Genomic DNA, 26,293 nt, shown 5'->3' on the forward strand with positions numbered 1-26,293 from the left:
TATAAATGTTGGTTCAGAATGGTAAGATAATGAAAAACTCTATTTTTTGGCATCCTCGCCACTCTGTGGCGAAAAAATGTATTTTTTATAGCTTTCAATTCACGTTATGGTCAAATTGAACTGACCTTTGCTGGAGTCAGCGAGTTTTCTAACACCAATATTGAGGTTGGGAGTAATATTGAGAGAAACTAAAAAGGTCGATTTTTGAGTTGGTTCAGAAACTGTTGTTTTGTCATTCATTTTCATTCATTACTTTTTAATTATTTCATTGTACTCATATTTTAATAATGATAAAGTAAATGTATATGCAACCAAGCTTTGGCGAATGAATGTGAATGGGTGCATCTGATAATTAAGCAATATAGGGGTGACTAAGATCAATCCCAGATACTCGATATATCAGCAGTTTGACTGGAAAAAACCTCCAATCGACTAGATGATGTAGTCATTAGGTAAACATAAATAACCTTTGAGATGAGACTGAGTGGAAGGCAGCGGAAGATTTGGTTGCTGTTAAGATGGCAAGAGGTACGAATCGCCGGAGCTCCTGAAAACAGTCTTCTGTAAATGCCTCTTCGGCAACACTTTCACTTGTGACCGCAAAAAATAGATTAATCGAAAGCGACAAACCAGAAAAAATGATAGATTAGGTTCTTTTTACACTTCACAAGTGCATATTCCAATAAATTAGACGGTATTTGAAATTTACTGTAGATGAAAAAAAATATGCAAAAGCCCATCTAGGTAGCTTCATAAATGGACTCACCATCCCTACCAATTCAGTTATTAGTCAATGTGACAACGCAACATGTATGTATATATTTTCATTAATCATTTTGTCACATTAGTCATTGTATCAATAGTACTTCCTCAAGGAAAACATTGAGAAAAGTAGCGATTTATGTTTCATGAATCTTAATTTTTCACCAAATTCTTTCTAATTTTGAGAATTTTCAATTTTATATGTTAATTCCTACTATCTTTGAATTTAAGAATGGCCGTACTCAGAAAAAATAGTATGAAGAAATTAACGATCCAATCTTGAAATGAAAAGTCGAAAGTTGAAGAAAATATAGTTGACAATTCACCTGAAAATCTAGAATTTTAGGAAAAATTATTCAGGTATTCGGGTTGATCAACCCAAAAATATCACGAGGGTAGTGGAATATTATCAATCTGTTTAAAAAAAATCTGTTTAAAATCTGTTTTTACGTTAACCAGCTGTCGCACCCCTACAAACGACAACCCTCAGAAGTCAAGTGCGAGCTAAGGACTAACGGGGTCTTACCTTTTAACATGTGATTCCTAACACGTTAGGAATCATACGATAATTATCAATAAATACAAACTTACTGAATATTTTGTCAAATTTGTCATTTGATCTTTCTACATAATATTTCACTTTGTGGAGAGTTTTGCATACGTTTTAATGTACCTAAGCTTTGATTGAGTACATGCTTTTCTTATTTTCTAAAAGGCCAGAATTTTTCTGTGGTCTGTATTGTTTAACATTCGCTTCATAAGAGGTAGGCGCAGTGAAACTAATTTTCAGTAAATAAAGTCAGTTGTGGTGATATACTTGGCAGTGAATGATGTATATGAATATTAAATTTTTTCTGTTTCTATTCATGCTTTTTATGTTGGTAATATGACGTTCTCTACTATACTCAAAATTTCCATCATATTTCATGTGAATATGATTCAGATTATTTCATGTTTATACAACGACGGAAATTGTGTCGGAAGAAACGTATTATGAAAACGTCAGCATGATGCTGTCGATTATTTTTGAAAATGAAAAATAGACGTATCTACCTAGTGGCAATATATTAGGTTGTTCCAAAAGTTTTGTCCGTTTTCATGAATCCAATTCAAACTGTAATATATGAGTGAATACTCATTCAATTCAATCGAAATAAGCGTTATTTGAATCAGTGCACTTTTGCCAACGGAACACAAGCCGAATAATTTCGTCTGTATGAAAATGTTGTGCTTGGGATTCGATGAAATTGACGATTCGACGATTGACAAAGGTTCATGTGTTGAGAAAGTTATTGAAATGCTTAAAAAGCAGGTAATCGGTTGGCGAGATGATCGGTTGGCGAGAGGTCTGGGGAATATGGTGGATGAGGCAGACCGTGATTTATGAAACGTGCGGACGCGCGTTGTCGTGGAGCAGGATCAGACCTATTCTTTTGAGAAGTGCCGGCTGTTGCTGACGCAACTTTCGGTACATTTCATCGATTTCCTCACAATGGGACTCTGCTGTGATGATTTGGCCCGGTTGCAGAATGTTATAGTGAATCACACCAGCCGCTGGCCACCATACAGTAACCATGGTTTTTCTTTGGTGGGTTTTCGCCTTTGGGAAGTGCCTGGGTGACTTATCGGTGTTCAAACACTGTCTTGAACGTCTCATGTTGTTCTACAAGATCAACATTTACACGTAACGATACGATCCAAAAAAAGATCCTTCTGATTGCACAAAAACAAAAAAGAACAGACCTCCAAACATGAAAATTTTTGTCGATCGTTCAAATCGTGGGACACCTACGTTTCAAGCTTTTCAACCTTTCCAATACATTTTAAACCATCAAAAACCGCATGGAAGCTGACGACCAGTTGTTCGGTTTCGGCAGCGGTTTGGTTCAATTTGAATTCATAGAGAGAAATTGGCCGTAAATCGTTGAACGATAACATACAGTGTGTAAAAGCCAAATGGAATAAAATCATTATTTTGGTTACGGTATTTTTTCAATAAAATCCGTGAACACGTCAAATTTAAATTATAATTTGACATACTGCAACGGAAAAATGCTACCCCTACCTTCAAACCCCGTTGAATGACAGGTACAACCCCCAATTTTTTCCAATGGGAAGTATAGGCTTGTATATATCGTTTGAAAATTCTCTTCATATTCTATTCAAAAATGTTATCGCTGTATAGTTTATTGCAACAATCAAGATTAAAATAATGAAAACCATGTGGTTACAGAAATTCGATAAAATACACTCAAAAATTATTGCAATATACTCAAAACGTATTTCATGTTGAGGTACTGATAATAAGAAAGTGATCAAAAACGATAGCAATGTCCTTTTTAGACAGTATCCTTTAAAAAACTGTAAATAATTATCGTGGCAACGTTAGTTTAAAACGCCTTGTCAACTTGTTTTGTATATTAAAGCATTAGTTGTCAGTATTTTAATTTAGGTTTGAAGTTCGTTAGCTTCAAGTCTGACAAATGGTTAGATTAACGGAAATGCATAAAATATCACTTTTACAAATGATGGATGGAACACCATCACATTACCAAGTTAATGTCCAGCAATACCTCGATACATTTCCCAATTGGTGGATAGGGAGGCGAGGATCTACTGAATAGCCAGCGCGATCACCTGATTAGATTTATTTTTATGGGGATGTGTGAAGAGCAATGTGTACAAAACTGAACCTTCAGATTTTAATAACTTAAAAGAACGAATAACGCTTGCGATTAGGTCGGTCACGCCTGATATGTTAAATAATGCTAGAAAATAGTTTTATTTGAGATTAGAATGTTGCCAAGACGTTCGCGATAATTATTTTGAACATCTACTTCGTTGACATCCATAGTTCTTTTTCGTAATCTACATTTCAGTACGTTTTGCATGACATTTTAGTTTTTGAGTGTACTTCGTCGAATTTCATTAACCACATGATTTTCATTTATTTTATCTTAATTGTTGCAATAAACTCTAAAGCATAACATTTTTGAATAGAGAATGAAGATACCTTTCAAAAGATATATAACAAACCTTTACTTCCACTTGAAAAATTGAGGGTTGTACGTATCATTCGAAGGGTGTTGAAGGTAGTGGCATTTTTATGTTGAAGAATGTCAAATACTAATTTACATTTGATGTGTTTCGTGATTTTTTTAAATTATGTACGAAATAATGAATTTATTCCATTTGACTTATACCCACTGTATAGTAATGAGCTGAAAAAAGGCAAAAAATTCAGATTTGGAAAGAAATAAATAACATCAATGTATAGAGTACAAACAGTACACATAACAGTAAAATAGACGAAACTTCTGAAACAACCTGTTTAAATCTGTTTCTTTTTCAAATCTGTTTTCCGTTAATCTGTTGTCGCCCCTATACGAACGACAACTCTCAGAAGTTGAGAAACTTGTGCGAGCTAAGACTAACGAGGTCTTATCTTTTAACGTGTGATTCCTAACACGTGATTCTAACCTAATAGAACTTATAGTTCGGAATACAGCCTAACCTCGAACGAATTCAAAATTAACATTGCGACAATTCTCACGGAGATAAGCAAACCATTGAAAGGTAGTCACTCACCGCATCGATTAACGGAAAGCTAGTACGGTATCGATTGAATATCACCGATATTTCTCATGAATAATAAAATTTCATTTGCCATGAATATTGAATGCCAACTGTTCCAGAACTACGTTTCGATGAATTCGAAAAATAACAATTTCAGAATGGGCACTAAAACTCAACTCGAAAATAGTTTTGAATGGACAGAGAATAGAGAGAGAATAGTTTCAATGATTTTATTTTAATTGTATGTCTGCATCAGAAACAGATGATTTTCCTTAGGAAATTATTTATATAATTCTTGGATATACCAAACATATTCTTGAGTTTTGGATTGACTTCTCCGAATTTATGAGAGTTTACTAGATGTAAATTTCAAATAATTATATTACATGCAATGCCCTACTCCAAAAGATCAAGGCTAATACTTATTACGTAGGTCCGTTCGCCATAAAACATAGGTCAAATTACGGACACTTTGAGCTCTGCCTCCCTAAATACCTGTCAAAATTAAAAGTATAGATTGAAAGGGTACATTTTGGAAGACATTGATTTTTGGGAAAGACATTTTTTGACCTTCTACTTCTCCATCTTGATAAAAAAAAATGTGGGATTTTCCAAAGGAAGGAAGGGAACAATCAATTTTAAAAATTTACTTCATACAAAGATATGTAGATCATGCAAAGAAGTAACTTTCAGACACAAATAGGAAGAAAAGCCCTCCAGAAACAGCTATTTTCATATACGCATTGAATTACACGAATGAAAAATACGTTCGAAACGAATACTTTTATATGAACGCTGAATTATACGAAAAACACTTTTTTTTATTCCGTTTGTATTCCAAACATTCATATAGAATCGATTCAGATATAATTCAAAGGATTTCTACACAATATAATCAATGAGAGAAGTGAAATTTCACTTTTATGGAATACTGTCATTCTCACTGCTAGACATCTGATGTTTGTGTCTGAAAGTTACTTCTTGGCATGATCTACACATCTTTGTATAAAGGTAATTTTTGAAATGGACTGATTCCTTCCTTTCTTTGACAGATTCTCACATTTTTTGTATCAAGATGGAAAAGTAGAAGGCTGAAAATTTTCATTCCCAAAAATTAATCTCTTCTAAAAATATACCCTTTCAATTCAAACAAGATTCCTATGGCTGGGATTTAACCAAATAATTGAATGAATTCTATTTACGTACTGTCATCGATGAAATGGGTGGATTCAACACATTCCATAACAAAAAGTCGTAATTATGAACGAATTGATTGTTTTTTTCATAATGTTATCCAAATTTGCTACTTAAGAGCCGATAAGGCAAGTGTCTTACGGCGAAACATCGAATGTCTAGCAGTGAGGATGACAGTGTTCGATATAAGTGAAAATTCACTTTTTTCATTATTTACATTGTGTAGCAATCCTGTGAATGATATTTGATACAATTGCATAACGAATATTTGGAATACAAACGGAATAGAGAAAAGTGTTTTTCGTAGAATTCAGCGTTCATTTAAAAGTATAGGTTATGTGTGTTTAGTGTGAAAGTGCGATTTCAGTATATTCGTACAATATTCCAAAGGGTTGTTTGATTGTTAAAACAATCAATTTTTCGAATTTATTTGCTGAAGGAAAAATCAGTGGAGGACCTCTTAGTTCGTCACTGCAAATTCGCTAACGTAGCGGGTTTGTAAAGTGTTATTGAACTCGACAAGGGTGGACGAAAGTTGAATAGCAAAATCCACAGTATATATTCCTTTGTGCACTGTGATCCACACTGCACTGAAAAACCGAAATCTTTTTGAATTTTTTTACCAGTTCCAGAATTTCACAAAGTATCTTTAACGTTATTTCTGACGTGGCACAACAAATTATCGACAATATTCACACAGAACAAAATATTGAAAACAGTTACTTGAAACCTGCATATAGTGGTCGTCTCTCGGCTGTATGGTTTTCAGCTGGCCTGAATCTTTAAGAGGTCAGTCCTCGTGGTGCTTAGACTAGCTTTCTTTGGACTTACTATCTAGAATGAGACTTAAATATTCAATCTGTTTCGTAATCAATAATTTTGGATACAAAACAGACATTGTTTTATTTCTCTCTCATTTTCAAAATCTGTACACGCCCTTTTTTAGTTCTTTTCAACTCAACCTTCGTAAAATATCTATAAATTGAATTATGTTGATACCCCTTCGCACGCAACATTCGGCTTTGGAGAACCAACCCTCATTGCAGTTAATATCAATCGTTTGATGGGGATCTATTCGCGTGTTTGAGTCATGGACTGTCGGAGTTAATTTTCCGAATTCTTTCAGTTTCACTGTCTCCCAAATGATTTACCGGTAACTCGATTAATTGAACCAACCCTATTCTTCATGTTTCAATTCTTAGCTACTGATAATTCGTCAAATGGAAAACTGTATCATAATTGACGATGGAAAGATAAAAGGGGAGTCACTCTAATGTATAATGTATTAGGGAAACAACAGAAAATATAGTTGTCGAATGATATTCCACAGGAACGTGTTAGGAATCACATGTTGAAAGGTAAGACCACCTCGGTCTTTAGCTGGCACAAGTTTCGACTTCTGAGGGTTGTCATTCGTATGGGATAGCTGGTCAACGGTTTGAACATAACAAGTAAAAATATTGTGAAATTATATTTCAATACGATTGATAATATGGCAATCTCAAGATATATGATATGCAAGATATATGATTATCTCTTTCTTTTGGCTCGAATGCCAATAAAACCTTTCATTCATTATTACAATGCAAAGATACATGTTCATTCGATTTTTTCAAAAAATGTAAAATTCTCAAATAACGTTTCACAGATTTTACGTCACATCAAAACGATTTCTCAGACATTATTGGCGTCAAAAGCCAGCTGCGTCGTTATTCACCATACCAAGAAGTGGTTCATAAAACTGGTGTCAGTATTTCCATATTCGAAAGGAAATGTGGGATCAATTTTTTGTTGATTCAGTTTTTCAAAGCTGACAAAATATTGAGTATAACATATTTTATTTCCTCAATTATCAGTCATACCATTCTGATATTCAACGTGGCATATTTTCTTTGAGTTGTTATGTAGCTAAATATATTCATTCAACTGGCAACAAAGTGTTGAATCAAGAGAAGCATCTGTCTAAGTACATAACGTCAAAAGGCCCGAAAAGGATTCGTCAAAGCTCAGTCGGACAATTGATGGATGAAGCCGTTACATGGTCGGAGATCATGAAAAATGAGAATCGAAACTTCCTATATTATTAGTTACAAATGAATGTGGTGATGAATATAGAAAGTTTTGATTGCCATTTTTCATGATTATCTCATCGTTGTTTAAAAACGAAAGGCAAACATTTGGTATGGACAGCCTGCTGCAAAACAACACTTCTGAAGGTCGAAAGTGAAATCTGTAGTGACCGTTTCTTATACCATTTGATCCAGATTTGCTACTCATACTGACAACCAATGCCCATCCTTCAGATGTTGCTGCGGTCCAAGCCACATCATTGAAGACACTGAACGATCAATTTCTTTTGCTCCTCGCTTCCAACACAGACGGAAAAAATAGTCAGCTTGATTGTGGCTCCATCTATAGTTTTTGGCCTTATTCGTTCCTATAATTATCGAATCGGACTCATCATTGATAATAAGCCGTTATCCAGAATATTCCGTCATCATAAACCACAGATGACATCAGCACATTTGCTTCGTCATGTATGTTCCTTCCAGGTTTCAATAACTCTGTAAGATGTAAAAAAGGGAAAGAAATTCAAAACGTAGGTTGTTCATCAATTAGCCCATTCAGCAGTCCACAACTTCATCTGATTGGTGGGACAGTAAATCATTTATATGCTGAAACAAATTTCCAGATCTCCGGAAATGAAACCATATTCATGACTTCCAAATACGAAAGATCTAGAGCTCAGTGAAATTTTATAGCAACTCCAGTCGAACCCCAAAGAATCTGATTATACCCTGATCGTCGGTATTGTTTTTTGACAAGATTCAATTTTCGTTACTGGTTCTGTGCGTCCAAAAATTCAAGAAGAGCTTCATCTGACTCATCTTGAAATCATTACGATGAAGCAATTTGCTCGCTGTTATCCACTAACCGAATATTGATCGGACTGTTGAGAAGTTCGACAAGAAATTGGAAATTGAGCCCCAATTCTATCTGATCCTACAAAGTTCTAGTGCACCTCTAGAACTCACCTCAAGAGAATTAGAAGAGAAGTCATATCGGTCATGCCGGCTTATTCGAAAATCAATTCTATCTAGTTGTGATGAATGGAAAATCCAAGTAGGTAGAAATAAAAATGATTGAGAATGCACCTTTAACTCGTACAACAATATTAATGTTGGAGAATATTTTGCTGTATCAGACAATGCCTACTACAAGACAAAGGGTATATTTCAAAAATTCGTTGCACCCGAACATCCAACTGAAATTGGTCTTGCTGAACGCAATGTTCAGATAAATAGAGAGCTGGGGCAGAAAAAAATTCACCAATTAGAAATTAGGTACATAATATTATAATTCCCTATTGAGCAACGCCACTTGCTTGCGTACAATCACTACCTTCATGGGAGACTTACATTGAATGCCGTTTTTCTATACAAACCACAACCAAATCAAATTTCTGCCATTCTTTTTAAGTGGAGAAAACAGTCCAGATTAGATAATTCATCAATAATCGTCTTTTTGGACTATTTGTATTGGATTGATACGTCTTTGAAACGACACATCGAACGAAAACATTAAGAATCGAAAACAACGGCTAACTTCAGGTCCATGCAAGTCCTTTGAAGTTGCGAGAATTCCTGCAGCTATCCTGCTGACTAAGATAATCAGACCCCTGACCCTATGAAATAATTTTCAGAATGTCCATTGAGTAAACGTAAATTACTAAGGCGTTTCGAGGGCTTTGATAAGAATCAAAGCAGATGGAAATATTACTTTTGGTTTCATTACTCAGCACATATTTCACAAATAAGTGAGATGAAAATGTTGTGAGTGATAATCAGTAATCAGATTTCAACTGTTATAGTCATCGAAAAAGGTGGTATTTTGAGACCCCTCACTATTTTCGTTGTACACAAATGATACGCAACTATATTTTTCAATTTTCAATTCACAGACGTTCTTAGCAGTGATTGATATTAACGATGATTTGAACACCATGACAGAAAGCATGAAGCAGGAAGCATGAAGAGCATGATGAGAAAGTAGATGATGCAATAATGAAGCTTGAATTCAAAGAGTCGCTGTAAAATATAGGCATTTTCAATTACATTAGATTCAAAAAGCATGTTTTTCATTAGGTTCAAAAATTTTCTAAGTTGAAATAGCTTCATATGCATCGGTATTCACCTAACACAAATATTGGATTACTATTTTGTAACACTTTTTTTTCTCCCACAAAGAGAGTATTTTAATGCAAAAAGTCCAAAACGATCATACTAACAGTGAGTTTCTGTTCACAAACTGGCTTCAACCCCATGAGAGGATGCCATACCTGCATATAAGGTTGAACATCACAAAAACCATGAATATTCATTTCAGAAACTGACAAAAAGAAGTGATATTCACCAATGAATCACTCGCCACTGCGATCTTTATAGCCTTCCCAAGCATTATTTACCACAATTCGAAAGAAGCTTCAGTTACGAAGCCGTGAAAATGTTTGAGGCTCTCAGGAAGGCTCGAAGTATCGCGGCTTCACCAAAGAAGTCAAAGCTCTGTTACTTGCAAAAAAGTAGGATATTTTTATATGCGCTTTTGTTATCAATGAGTTTTTTCTTTCTATTCAATCTGTTATAAAATCTAATTTTATCTATGAATCTCACGTTGAAATTTTAGACCTCGTTTATCCTTAGCTCGCGCAAATTTCGACTTTTGAGGGTTTTGAGGTTTCTTCAATAATCAACTGTTGCATTGACTATTGGAGAAACAGATTTAAACAGATTATTTTAAACATATTTGTGGTTGGTCACAAAGCAGAATAGCGACAGTTGAATGGCATCAACCATTTGATTTCATTCAATTATGTTTTGTATTTCAAATTGAAATAAGGACCTATTACACAGGTCAACAGTGTTTTTGTCACATGAACTTTGCGATGTGTCTTGTTTATGTTGGCCTACCCCCATTATAAATATATAATAATTTTGTTTCACTCACATCCAGTTTTTTTGTGACGGCTATATATTCATTTCTGACCTGATATACGTCATTTAGGCGGCTGTATAGCTATTGCATCAGCTAACATACATTTTATTTTCGTTAGGTACATCGCAAATATGTAACGAATGTGTTATACTAACCCTAACAGTTTTGTTATGTGTGTGAAGAATCAGTTTTTACATTCCAGCGTCGAAATTTCACCCCAATAATTGAACAGTGCTTGCAAGAATATTTTTGATTTACTGTGCAGCATCAAGATAAATTCTGGGCCCCAGATAAATGTTGTGTAACGTGTGTGAGACTCCTATTAGGTTGGGCTTTTATTTGAGTCAAACAAAAATAAAAAGATAGTGACCCAAGTTATGAACCGATAACTTCAAAAGGACTGCACTTTTGACACAAAGTGATTTAAACGATTTAGTACGTGATTTGAATTTGTCTAAATAAACAGGCTGAGCTTTTGGGGTCTAGATAAAAAGACTGGAACTCACTTTCTCCTGATACCAAAGTTATTTAATTTCGACATTGTAACGATGAAATAAAACCTTACTTTCCAAAAGTCCATTGTAATAATATTCATGTTGTGATGAATTTATTGAATTTTGAATATGATCCAAGTCATTGGCGACTGTTTATTGACTCCTCAAAAACTAGTTTGAAAGCAGTGTTGCTGCATAACAGAAACGAACTCCCTTCAGTGCCGGTTACTCATGGTTCTGATATGAATGAGACTTACGAAAATATGAGATTTCTTCTTGAAAAAATGAAATACAGTGAACACGCTTGGAAAATTTGTGGCGATTTAAAAGTTATTTATTATTTGCTTGGGCTATATGTTGATTACACAAAATTTTGCTGTTTCATTTGCGAATAGGACAGCAGAGACAGAAAAAGTCACAAATAAAATGAAATGTAGCTCAAGCGTGAGTCACTTACTCCAGGCCGTAAAAATGTTAAAAATAAGCCTTCAGTGAACCCTGATGACATACTTTTACCACAGTTGCACTCGGTCTGATGAAAAAATTTTCAAAAGCTGTGCGCAAAGATGTCAGTGTATTTTTATACCTGAAAGAGAAATTCCCCAAACTCAGCGACGCGAAAATTGAAGGGAGAATATAGGCTAACAAATACGACAACTTATGAAGGATAAGAGCTCTGAATGAGAACTAAATGACCAGGAAAAAATCGCCTGGAAATATTTTGTGAGTGTTGTCCAAAATTTCCTAAGAAATTATAAAGCGGAAAACACAAAGACTCAATAGAGGAACTAATAATGTCAGATAAAGCTTTGGGGTGTAATGTGTTCTAAAAAATACGTATAATTGACTCTCATCTAGATTTGGGTGCTGTGAGTGATGAACAAGGGAAGAGATTCCATCAGGACATTTACTTAATAGAGAAGCGTTATCAATGGAAATGGAGCCCAGGAATGCTAGCAGATTATTGTTGGAAACTCAGGAGGGACCTACCAGAAGACAAATATTCACGAAAATCATAAATATTTATTGTACAGTAAATAACAATTTCTCTGAGTATAGTTGATTTTCATAATTTTCATCAAAATATATGTTTTGATGTCAAGACAAAAACCTGTTGTGTCCATTTTTTTTCATTGACACAATATTGGTTAGTGGCCCTAGTGAATTCAAAGTTTGATATAAGTTTTCATGTGATAAAACCAGTTAAAATTTTGTCGACCAGTGTTATTATTATCTCAAATCATTTCAATTATTGTCAGGATGACACATGAGAATTGTATTCTACATCTCATTAAACATAACATTATGTTTTTAAGGTTTAAGTGTTTTGATACACTAAACACCAAGATTTCAACATATCACAAATAAATATCAGAATGATTCAATTCATCTCATCGCGTCCTTCATTTAAAAAATCGTGACACAAATTCAAAATCATGCAACGTGACAATTATGTTAACTCACTGCTGTCGTTTTCCGCTTCTCTCGTTTCTTCAGAAGAATATTCCGCTTCAACATCGCTTTCAGTTGGGAAAAGTATACGGAATGTTGTTTACCACTCATTATTGCAGAGCTCGTTTTCGATTCCAAACGAACAATGAAGGAGAATTATCTGAAACAGAAAAAAGTGAAACCGACTCTTCCGGAAGAAGAGATGAATAGAGGATGATGGTTCATGCGTACTTAATTGTATTTCAACAATCACATAGTCGTTCACTGAAACTATGTAATTGGTTTATTTATTCGAAATGAATGTGTGGGATCACATCACATTCAGTATATCATATATATTTTGTGTGGAATATTATATTGGTTCTGGATAACCAAAATCATAGATAAATTTCTGGGAAGTCTCAGAAAAATTGTTGCTAGATGCAGCTTAGTACCCGTCGAGGTATAACATAAACATTTGTTTGAAGGTGATTGACAATGTTTCATGATGAATTTCACTAGTTCAGACTTCCATTGTCTACTATACAGGCTGATTCACGGTGGATGGCACATTAGACGTTTCTGGTGAACCAGACAACGGATCACTTTGAAAATTTAATGGAGGGCATATTCGGACATTCTCTAGCCAACTAAAATATTTTCGACAATGCGGTGTTGCCGCTTCTATTAGAAAGCAGTAGCAACTTTAATTTTTTAAATGGAACACTCTGTATATAATATTATTTTTGGAATCTCCAACAATTGCCCGACAACTTTTCTTGATATTTCCCTATACCTATCTGTTACCGTTTTCGAAATAAAAATTAATTTCAATTTTTTTCTTCGAAAATCATGACTTCTAAAAATGCCGATATCTTTTAGTTAAGAAGTACTATGATATCGAAATTTGGTTTGGAGTTAGGTGATACTTGGACACTTCCCACACGTCAGCCTAATCTCCGTTACTTCAATACAGGGTGGTAAAAAAATACAGTTTTTTCGTTTGCTTGAAAAAGTTGCTGAAATTTGATTATTTCAAATGGATTACCCTGTATATTATTGAAAATTCGGAAAGCTGCTGAAATTTGCTTTCTTTCTATGTATATCATACCTATACCTAACTAGTCAAGTTTCGGACTTATGAACATTTATTTGTGAAAATGTCCCTTCAGAATGGTATTTCCATTCGGTATTTGGTAAGCAGGCCATGATTACTATTTGACAGTAGCGTTGTGACATTCTCCTAATAATATCGACATTTTCGTCACTTCAGAAGTTGCAAATACCTTCAAAACGATGGAACAAAACTATTCAAACGAAGTTCTTATGAATTTGTTTATTATTTTTGGACAGTGTGACAAAATTATCAGCAGAACATGTAGAAAGTTCAATGAAATGTATCCGAATCTACCGCCAATGAACCTCAAGAAATTTATACGAATTCAGAACAATTTCAATATGTTTGGATAAACTTTAAAAAAGCACCAAGAAACTTGAAATTGGAAATATTGATATGAATAATTATAAAAAAGTAAAACAATCATGTGGAATATTTCAAAATATGTTCGAATCGCTGGCCGTTCACTTCCAAGCACTTTAAAATGCGGGTGTTGACTGCTTTCGTGGTGGCAGATCTGATATCATGGGGATAAATGAAAGTACTCGAACGACCTATAAATAGTCATCTCTCGGAGGAATCAGTCCAGTCGTCACCCGAAGACGATTGTAGATACTAACAATCGAAACGTCGTGAACTAACGTGACTTGGAATCTCTACACTTTTTATTATTTTCTTTTTTCATTCCTTTATTTTTTTATTTATTCAATTGTTATATTTTTACTTTTAGGTTATTTCACTATTATTTCATTTCAGGTTTATTTTTGCTTAATATAATTGTTATTTTCGGCTATTCATTTTTAATTATTCTTTGTTTCAGGGATTTCAAATCATTTTATATAGTAGACAATGGAAGTCCGAACTAGTGAAATATAACATAAACAATTCAGATTTTTTGGAATAAAAACTTGTTTTGACAACGATAAACACAAATACCTCCAATGGGGATTGCCCGTGAAAAAATAAATAAATATTAATTCTACCTACACGGAAAAAAAGATTCGTTGAATGAAAGAAAATTACCTTCATTCAAAGAAATAAAAGTATCGTATATCCACTACAACAATTGCGAAACCAGCCAAATGTTACACCCATGCTCAATCCTTAGAGAGATGGGATGGAATCAAAGGATGCAATCTTGCCAGGATCAATTTGAGCGATCCTGGGAAGCTGGCGCCGAAGAAATATCTGGCGATGATCAGGAAAAATCCACGCTTAACAGTAGGATTTCTGGTCTGGTCACTGTCAACTAAAGAAACACCTGCATAATATGAGGTTAATGGACACACCTCTTTGCAGGATGTGTGACAGGAAGATGAGACTCTCAGGCATGTCCTATGCGAGTGTCCGGGGTTATCGTCAATAAAAGAGTGTGTGTTCGGCGAGTCTTGGCCTACACCTGCCGATATAAAGGAGATGTCTTCCAGTGACCTGTCAACCTTCCTGGAAAGGACAAGATGGACGACGACCTAGGAGGACAACTCCTCGGAAAGATGTACAATGGGTCACATGTGGCTTAAGTGCTGTGGGCTCACACTCACACTCCCTACTTTACAGATACAGATATCCACTACAAAATATTTTGTTGATGCAAGAAAAATTAAATCGTGATTTCCAACTATTTCTTCAAGCATATGTTCATTGTATCAAACAAATCTTTGATTGAAAGAATCACATCGATCAGTTATTTCAATTTAAAGAAGAATTGAATTCAAATAATATTTTGTATAATTGATAGCGAGAATGATTTAGAGTAATTCGAATATTAAAATGGGTGAAAGATGGGTGAAATAGTGGAACTGATTGAAGTAATCAAATGTGTTTTCTATTTGGGTAAAAGTTATGTTGAAGAAACATAACATATCTGCAGGATGAAGTAATAATGATTTTGTCGAACAAATAATGAATAGTACCTAGTTGAATGAACCATGTTTATAACTCGATGTGAGTATCTTGCCTTTAGAGTAAAGCATTTCAAGAGTTCAAAATAAGCATGAATAACGATGAACCAAATGAAATGAAGTTTCAAATCAAAATCCTTCTCTCTTGCTTGGATTTGGTTATTGGATTCAATCAACCAAATATTACACTAATTTGAGTACCAGCATCTAGTTGGTAGTAACGGAGCTTCAGATCGGTTCTACTGAAAATTAGTTTTCTCAACTCTGAAACTTTAATATGCTTTTTACCGTCAAATATTTTCCCATAAAAAGAAAATCATTAGACCATCGATTGTTGTCATCTCCTGCTGATGCTGATTCGATTAGTGCATGAAGTTTGTAGATAAAAAGCATTACATAATTTTAGTAATGGGTATAAATCAAATATATTCAAAACATTGATTGTAGTGTCTTGATGTAAAAACGAAAAACATTTCCAACAACTCCAGAAATACTGAAATATTTCAGCGAAACTGCCAGTTGATGAATCTACAAAATACAGATAAACTTTATGTTTATATGAATATACAAGGTTACCAGTGAATTGTGTATTTAACTCTGGCATCAATTTTTACTTTGAAGGGGATATTTTTTTATGCGTAATTGATGACTTGTTTACTTCATGGTAATTCATGATCACTCAAATGAAATGAATAAAAACACTTTTGTCTAAATACCACTGAAAAAATTTTTATTTTACGACCGGTTTCGGGTTTGATCCCATTATCAAGTATAAAACTGAAATCTGAATTTGGAACATCGATTTTATAGAATTTTCAGGTATGCTGCAAGGCCAGGTATTTGAGAGACAGGATGTCAACTTAAAATACCATCCTGAAAATTCTAGGGGTTGTTAAACTCATAAATTCAAGAGAGGAGACCTACATAAATCAAGTTGCTCAGGGGTATATGTTTCTGGTTTTTAATTGATTTATTGATTTACATGGCCTCCAACAGATTCATTTTTCTCCCTTTATTACATATATGTAGGATTTTGAGGTTATCTTCATTTATCTTGTGGTTTGTTTCTTGAAGATGTTTGTACATTGCAGATGTTTTGTCCAAACAGACGTGTTCACGCAGTCTTATTTCAAAATTTCTACCGGTTTGGCATGTGTATACTGCAGAGCATTCGCCACACTCTATTCTATATACACCTGACTTTTTCATTATATCCCGTTTGGATTTTGCATTGAACAGGGTTCTACGTAAATTATTATTACTTGTGAAAGCTGTTGAAATTTTGTATTTAGAGAAATAATTTTGAATATTATCTGAAAGTTTACCTGAGTAATTGATGCTATTGTACTTGACTATATTATGTTCTCGACAGTTTGGGTATAGTTCACTCATAAGTGATTTGTGAGATTTACCTGATATTATCTTTTCTATTAGAGAAACTGGTATCTGATTGTTCAGTACAATTTGCTTAATTATTTTTATTTCATCTTGGAAATTCTTGTTCGGTAAAGGGATTGCGAAAGCTCTGTGTATCATTGACCTAAAAGCGGATAACTTATGTGAGAGCGGACTGAAAGAGTCGAAGGGAATTGTACAGACTGTGAACGTGTTTTTCCGGTAGGTCATTTTCTCTGGCGTTATTGTTATTTAAGTTTGAATCCACCAATAAAATATTTTAATATTATTATTATTAATAATGGTGGAACCCTTTTGATTACTTCGAATATTACAGACCACAACTCAAGGCCAATACTAGTCTTCATGAAAGGGCCTAATGCGCCGTCCTACTATTGAATTTTCTACATTTTGAGTAATACTCAACGTTGAAATTATAAACTCATCCAACTATATAAAAGTAGAAATTAAACACTAATGAAAATTCTATGTTCAGTAACTATTTGAATTCAAACCTGTTAATTTGACTTATCATAAGTTTCATTTTGGTAAATTAGTGAAATTTTTGCTTGATTGATCCAACTGTTTGCGTCCGGTGGCCGACCCTTGTAACCCTATAATAAAATTAATCTTGAGGAATATTCATAATAACTTCTTCTTTGAATGACTGGAAGTGCATATGCACTCCTTCTAATATTGAACAGTAGGGCCTGTTTCTTTCTCCGCAAAAACTAATCTGTCCAAAATAATATTCCTTTTTCAATTTGAGCGAATGTTATATGGCTGGGAATAAATTTACTAATCATATGAATGTCTCTTTCTATGACGTGAAGTTATGTAATTTAGAATAGTGCTGATAAGGAGTTTGAGACAAGTGTCTGGACACAAAATTTTGAAATACACTAGGAGTTTGATGGTTTGATGTAAGTGTAATTTTATATCAATTATATTTCATGTATTACGTCGTGTAGCGTCCCTGTGGATGATATCTGTTTGATTTCCGTTATAAATGTTTGGATGGTATACTGAATGAGACAAAGTGACTTTCGTGTAATTCAATTTTAATATAAAAACGTAGGCTTTCGGAAATGGTTCCACCAAAAAAATATTTTTTAAACATATATTTGCCCCCATCAGATTAATAATAAAAATGTATTTCTCCAAGAAACATACAATGTTTATAGTAGTGAGAAAAAACAATATTTAAAAAAAACTAATCATAACATAACTAAGTACGGACAGTGCACACAAAAAAAGATAAATCAGAACTGAAACTTGACAAAAATATTAATATACATACATATTCACACATATACACATACATGTATGTTTGATTATTATTATCAACATGAACATAAATGTACTCAGCAGATGATATATCTATACAAACAATAAATATTTTTTTGAATTATTCCGGGATTTTGTTTATTAAATTTTTCAAACCATTGGGTAGCTCACTATAAAATTTCATACCTCTATAATAAATCGAATTTTGCCCAATTTCATTAATTTCATATTGCCTGAATATCTTGGCTGGTTGTGTTGTGTTGGTCACCATTGGTTTTGAAAGTAAAATTTGAATGTTTAAGCTTATTTTTGGCCAAATGAATGAAGGAACATAATTTGAATTTGTGTAAGGATGGCGAATCTAATAGTTTTTTTTTGGTTTATACAAGTTGACTGTAGACTCCTTGTAGTTCAACTTGTATACACACCTTTTGATCTGAAGTTTTTTAATTGGTTGCCATTTGTTGCTATTCCCCATGCTGATATAAGATAATGAATTTTGGAATATACTAACGAAAAATGAATCAATTCAAAGTATTTTAGGGGTACAACATTTCTTATTTTAAATAAACCTCCAATTATGTGAGCAATTTTTTTTCCTATTGTTTCATTGTGTTTTCTCCATGATACATTTTCATCTAGAATAAGACCAACAAATTCAGCACTAGGAGACTATTTAATATTTTCATTATTGAATTTTATTGTATCTTTTGAATCAACTGATATATACCTTTTTGATATGAACATATGTGAAGATGTCTGAAAATTCAGTGTCATTTTATGGCATTGACGCCATAAAGATATTTGATCAAGGTTATTTGAAATATTAATTTTGATTTCTTGTACACTATTTCCATTGTCAATTAAACTGATCATTCTTGCCTTTTTCTAGCATTGGACATTTTTTGCCAAATAAATATGTTTCTAAAACAACTCACCTTGCAATTCAAAAAATCGAAAAGTTGCACCAGCATTCAAAATATCACACATATTGAACCTATTCCTAACAAAGAGCGTTATCGAACATCCTACGAGTACTTATTATTTATTTAATAGTCATTATTCATAATATTTATGCATCAAGCATGAGCATGTCAACAACAAAAAATCTGTCTGAGGTGTTGTATTTTTTATAGCTGATAGAAGTCAAGTATAGTCACAAGTTGAAATTCGTAATCATATGAGATGTACCTTCTAAAAATGTCAATTGTTATTAACAATAAAATGTTTATACCAATTTTTCAGAAAGTTATAAAACTGTTAACTAAATCCGAAATAGAAAGAAACACAGATATACAGTGACACAAGGAAATATAGAGGATCTGATATACATGAAAGACCTAACTAGAACAATAAAACACTTTAAAAATGGTAAAGCCCCTAAAAACAACAAAATCACAGCGGATGTGCTAAAATGCTTGGGACAAAAAGGCAACAAAATATCTGAAGGATCATTTGCAGACGATATAGGGATCATAGCAGATAGTGCAGACAAATTACAAAAAAATTGTATACATGGAATGAAGTATTGATGGATTACGGAATGACGATGAATAAAAATAAAACACAGGTAATATAAATAGGCAAAAATAGAAAAGAGATGCGAATAGAAATAGAACGAACAAGAATCGAACAAGTAACATTGTACAAATATTTTGAAGTTATATCAGTTTAGAAGGGAACACAAGATGCAGATATTAACAACAGGATCGTAAACACTTTAAAACTTTATAAAGCCATTAATAGAAAATGTATTAACAGAAAAGAGATAACACGCAAAACTGAACTAAAAATGAAAGGAATTACGAAGATCGATAGGATAAGAAATGTGGACATAAGAAAAGAACTTGAAGTACAGCAAATACTAGAATTTGTAGAAGAAAGACAACGTAACCGGGTGGGACACTTGCGTCGAATGAAAGAGACAACACGAACTAGAAAAGTTTGGGAAGCGAGAATCCAGAATAATACGAAAAAGGGTAGACCAAGGAAAACATGGGATAAGACTATAGGCACATACTGGAAGCATTTAAGTAGTACCAGAAAAAAACGGAAATAATTTTGTAAAAATTAGAAAAGTATAATTTGTGTTTGATATAACTCACTCTACACCACTGTATGGTGCTTTCGATTTTACAAATGGCATCATAGATATTTAAATAATAAAATCAAAACTATTTACTTCCTGGAGCTTGTAGTGTTTATATGAGAAAATCATGTGATAAAAAATTATATTACTTATTATAAGTTTTTCAAGTAAAAATTATTTAAATATAAAAAAATTATGTTGAATATTTTTTCACAAATGTTATATTGTAATTGTAATTATGTAATTGACGCTTGATACAATAGGTACATTTTTATGTAATTTATTAATAGGTCATTTGTTAACAAACAAACAAGTCTAGGATACAAACTATTTTTTACCTACCTGTTGCCATGAAGAAAAAATTATTTTAAAAATAAAAAAATTCCTTGCCAAAGATGTACTTTTTATAATTGTTTTTCGGAACTGTTTGAATAATCATAAGAGCAATTAATTTCACTTAAAAAATCATAATTACAATTTCTCAAGAAAATTTTTATAATCAACTCATTTACCTACCTCTTGCCATGAAGAAAAAATTATTTTAAAAATAAAAAATTTCCTCGCCAAAGATGTACTTTTTATAATTGTTTTTCGGAACTGTTTGAATAATCATAAGAGCAATTAATTTCACTTAAAAAATCATAATTACAATTTCTTAGGAAAATTTTTATAATCAACTCATTTGTTTATTGAATTCAAAATTTTAAGTGTTTGAAATTCCAGAAAAAGCCATATTTAACAAAAAAATTGTTTTCAACTTTTCTTTTTTTTCCCAATTCTTATTAATATACGATAGTGGCGATAGTTTCTGGAAATCAAAGATTGTTCGTTGTGATGCACTGCTTGGAACCTTTGGTGTGGTAATGGATATTCCTGGAGTTTTATCCCAACACCCAACCGTTATGTTTGGGATAAAAATCCACTAATATTCATTCAAACATTGTTTCAATCAAAATATTTTTCTAATTTTCAATTATATGAATTCTCTTTGTTTATGTCGGGTTTGATCGATAACGTTGAAAACGCTTGTATTATTTTCCAAAAAGAGAATTGGTAGGTTCATCAAATGATGAAAATAAATGAGGTTTCGTTCAGTATGTATCCTGGATTTGGATCGACTTCCTGTCGAAACACAAGTGACGCAATTGTTAATGATATCAAAAAATATACACTTTTCACCCAAATATTAAATTTTGCAAATACAAAATCAACTGAAGAGGGCTCTGTATAATATTTTTTGTGAACCGTAAAGTTGTAATATTTCAATTAATTGAATTTTAATTTTGATTTAACATTATTTTACGTGAAAAAAATTGATACATCAGAAGCTAGGAAGCTAGGAACACGATATTTTTTCTAAATCTGGAATTCCAAATATAGTTGTTATAAGAACTTTGCTTGGGGATGGAAAGTGATTCAGAATGATTTCCATGTTATAATAAGAAAGATTATTTCCACAGGAAGGAAAGGAGTCTTCTGAAAATTGACGGGAATGAAAGAACAGAAAACTTTCAACCTTGCATACTGTCCTTCAGATAACACTTGAAACAAACTACTCACGTTTGGTTCACTGAGACACAAATAAACAAACTAATGAACTCATGACCCCTCGTAAAACAAACTCCATCGCTAATACAAAACAAACTCGAGACATACAACCTTTCCAACATGATGAATATAGTTAACTGATAAACTCGTAGGAACAGCGATTGTGTTTCGCCGTTTTTTGTAATGTAAAAATGTGTATATACTTGATAGGAATACAAACTATAGTGAACCAACAGTATATTTCAAACTAGGGTAATGCAAGAAAACTATGAACAACATACAAACAAAAGATATCTCAATACTACGATTATAGTAGTTGATCCTTACATGCACGAAATGATTTACGGCTTTTTGTGAGGACATGACATCATTTATCATAACAGGTAATAAATAGTCATTCGAATCATTTTCAAAAATTACTCCGTATTCAAGTAATACTTCTTTGTGAACTCTCCTTTTCACAGATTAAAGTACTGAACACGCCTGCAGAAGCTATCATAAAACACGTGTCGCGGTTTTATAAACTGTTAAATGAAAAACCCCACAATAAAGTGTTACTTTGATACGTTATAATGGATTTCTATTGACCAGTTTCATCACACTTGAAAACTTATTGTTAGTTTTCAATAGTGATATTTTACTCGAGAGAACAACTGGCTTGGTTTGATGAAATTACCCAAATGGGTAATTTCATCAAATCCTCTTTTGAATTTCAATATTCGTCATTATCCGTTGCATTCAATAATACTCATATCTCGTTTATCTTTAACTAGCGAACCACCTCGGCTCCGCACGGGTGCAATGCTGATACTTAATATACACATATGAACGCGTGCAATCATTGCAGATCATAAAGTGTTGTAGGGCGAAGCGTTACCTTCGACGCGCCGCCGGCCCACGGCCGGCGTCCCGACGGGCGCTTGATATACAAAAAATATGGCACAAAGCGCTCATGCTTTTTTCGCAATAATACTAGTATTTTTCGTTCGTTATTGTTTTAAGCTCATTTAAAAAAATATATTTTTAACTTCTTAATTCGACGTTCTTGAAAAGCGTGTTTTTTAGTTTTTTAAACTATATTTATTTTTCATTTTTTAGTTTCTTATGCTATAAAGCGTGTTTTTTAATCTTTTTGAACTATATTTTTTATTTTATCTAAACTTTGGGATCAACCAGACATATATTTTTTAGAAAAATGACCATTGATATTTTCCGATTCCAGAGAGGGAGCCTGAAAAGCAGCTACCAAGCCCAAGGCCGCAGGCACGCAAAGGAAGGTTACAAATAAGGCAGCAGGCGCGCGTGTTAATAAAAAAAATACTTATTTCAAATGAAGAAATACATGTAAAATGAGTTCGAATTATATCAACGAGGTTACCTACAGCGCCATCTGCCCGCGAATAGATCAAGCAATAATGTCGATAATTCTGTCAAATACAGATCCCGAGCTTGAGAGTTACAAACAAACATACATACATACATACATATAATACATACAGGTGAAGCTAATAAAAGCGTGTTAAAAATATTCAGGGAGTAGGAATTAAATGAATTTATTGAAATTGTTGATAGCGGGATCTCAATAATTTTGTGAATAGTGGACTTCGTGAAGAAACAATTGTATAATCACCCGTAACAAATTATCAATTCCTCAAAAAGGTATAACGAATTGTCTAAGAAAACAATGAAAACAATGTCCTGCTTAAAAATTATTTTTTGTCTTGGCTTCAACAACTCCAACTGTCGTAAAACAAGATTGTTGTTGTTGTGATGGTTACTCTGTATATTAGAAATAAATATTATTTTCATCCTGGAAATTTTCTGAGAATTGATCACATACATTGAAGAAAACTGAGCAAATGATTCTAAAAAAATATGTTTCTCCAATAACATTTTCCATTAATTTATAAATTGAAACAAGGGTTTTCAATTTATTTGAACGGTATAAATAAAATGATATAAAATTTTATTGAATTTAATTTTTATCGACCAAAATATCTGGTGTATATCCATAGTATGAACTGTATCCATGTATCATGTATGGAATGTTAGGAACGATTTGAAGCCAATATATCAAGACATCGCGGTAACCCTGAAAGTAACGTAATTTTTCAAGTTATCAATATTTTCCAAGGAAAATTCAAAAATCAACATCAAGAATGATATATTTTGTAGTTACTAGATATTCTTCTGTTGTTTTTCATTGCCATGAACATGATACGTGAGAGTTACACCGATTGAATGATTTTAGGTGCTTATAAAACTGTAATTAATTGTCAATTGTTATCGTAGAAGAGAATATCCTTCAATTTTTCTACTCATACACTAAGTACACTACAAACCTTTACTGGCGAAAGAAGGAAAATATAGTAGAGTTTTCACCTACAGTCGAAACAATGCAGACTTAATGGATCTCGTACCAATGCTTCATCATCAAGTTTATTAAACCAATACCTACCCTAACAGAGCCTTTTCCACATTGTAACGATTGACGCCGCCATATTAGAACGCCGCCAGAAAACTTAGCAAGTGAAACGTTCGAAAATTCATCCAAACCGCACTCAAATTTCACCAGCTATATCTCCAAATCACCAAAGTGTCGCCCGAACTGTTCGCTTCCGCACAAAACAGCCCTCATACCAGAAATAAAAAGGCAATTTCTTTATTGGCAACTTCGGAGGTCAGTTGACATAGTGAAGGGTGAACTCACGACTGCGAAGGGGACGGAAAAGCGACGCCGACGCATCGAAGCGACCGGCTTTTCCTCGAAAACTATGGCAGTGGGTGTCGAAGTTATTCCGGAAAGATATCATGGATTCATGAAATAGACTGATTAGAAAATGAATAACCAATGTTTCTCAAGTTTGAAATATGAATATTTATGAGTCACTCAACAAGATGTCGCTGAAAAATTGTCAATGGCAAATCTACTGACTACCATTGTCAAAGCTTCAACTAATATAATAATAATAGGTGATTTCAATGTTAACTTCAAAATTAACTCCAATATCCTGAGTGAATTTAAAACTTTATTATCTTCCTTTGGATTAAAAGTCACCATAAATGAGGATACAAGAATCACAGCTGCTTCTTCTAGTCAAATAATACCTTAACAAACCTTGATGACGAATCTATCGACACAGGTGTTTTTGAACTCTGCATAGCGGACCATAAAGCTCAATATATTATAATTCATTAAAATTTCAAACCCAGCCAAACTGTTCATATACAAGGATATTCACACAAATAGGTTTGAGAAAACTCAAAGAATAACTCTCAGAAATAAAGTGGGAATTTTTTCAGCACAATCAAGAGGTTAATGTATTAGCATCTCACACAACTGATGTCTATGCTACTCAAGTTTGCAAGTCATTTCCTCTGAGAAGAGTTGCAGCTCATAAACAAACATCCCCGTGTTGGTTTGACGATTCTCTTAAATATTTCAGAGAGTCATTGAAGAGTATCAAAGTTATCGCAGATAACAGTAAAGACCCTTCCGATATAAATGTGTACAAAAAACTCAAAAAAGAATGTCATCAACGGATATCACTGATTAGAAAACCGGTAATACAATGAATTTCTCTTCTGAAAATAGATCATCCGCATGTTGGGGGATCTCCCGAGGATTTCAACAATTTTTTTGTCGATATTGCGGATACCATCATTAAATCTTCACCTCAGATGGACATGGATTATTTAATTAATATCGAAGAATTTCCAGTACCTTGTAGCTCCTTTCTTCTCGGTCCCGTTACCGAACAGGATATTATGAGCGCGATTGATTGTTTGAAACCTTCAAACTGCGATGCCCAAAATTTGAAGGCTCGTATCATCAGGGAAACCCTACATGTTATAATTTCGCCTTTTACGAGACTGGTCAACCTCATATTTGAGATAGATGTTTTTCCTGACGCTTTCAAATATGCGAAAGTAATTCCAGTTTTCAAGAAGGGGGACCCATGTTCCCTAGACAATTACAGGCCCATATCTATCATCTCTAATTTTTCCAAAGTGATTGAAATAATAATGAAAAAGCGTCTGTTTAATTACTTCGAGAGCAACAACTTCTTTTCTCAGGCAATACAGGTTTCGCAAAAATCGTTCTACTTCTCTAGCTGTCTTTGATGTTGTTGGATCTATTGTTGAAGGATTTGAGAAGGGTGTGCACACTGCCATAACGCTTTTTAATTTGTCTAAGGTTTTTGATTGTCTATCACTCAATATACTTCTTGAACAATTGTATTGTTATGGAGTTAGAGGGGTATCTCTGTCACTCATAGAATCATACCTGTTGAGCACGGTGTTCCACAAGGTTCAATACTTGGGTCCCTGCTCTCTATTATTTATGTTGATGACATATGTAATTTCATGTCTCCCTATAAGTTCATTCTCTATGCAGATGACACAACTTTAATATATAGCGATCAATCATCATCTATCATTCCACAAGTAATGGAAGAAGTTGAAAATCAAGCCAACACTAGGTTCCTAGCAGATAAATTGAAGT

The 26,293-nt window shown here is 33.4% G+C and overlaps 1 protein-coding gene across 8 annotated transcripts in view; it reads right to left on the reverse strand.

Annotated features, from left to right (window-relative positions):
* The window catches only part of LOC111510344 (cholesterol transporter ABCA5), an 81,493-nt gene that overhangs the window by 36,788 nt on the left and 18,412 nt on the right, over nt 1-26,293 (reverse strand). For 5 of the 8 annotated variants that reach the window (XM_074184127.1, XM_074184135.1, XM_074184129.1 and 2 more), the window contains one exon: nt 12,483-12,630. In XM_074184127.1, coding sequence (XP_074040228.1) covers nt 12,483-12,581 — 99 coding nt within the window. In that variant the 5' untranslated portion in view covers nt 12,582-12,630. Of the gene's footprint in view, nt 1-12,482; nt 12,631-19,087; nt 19,227-21,798; nt 21,928-24,244; nt 24,472-26,293 lie in introns of those variants that run through there. The other 3 variants (XM_074184134.1, XM_074184128.1, XM_074184133.1) reach the window with 3 other exon arrangements.

Source organism: Leptinotarsa decemlineata, unplaced genomic scaffold (assembly GCF_025532065.1).
Source record: "Leptinotarsa decemlineata unplaced genomic scaffold, Ldec_3_MD MMD2_tig00026354_RagTag_RagTag, whole genome shotgun sequence".
Taxonomy (NCBI): domain Eukaryota; kingdom Metazoa; phylum Arthropoda; class Insecta; order Coleoptera; family Chrysomelidae; genus Leptinotarsa; species Leptinotarsa decemlineata.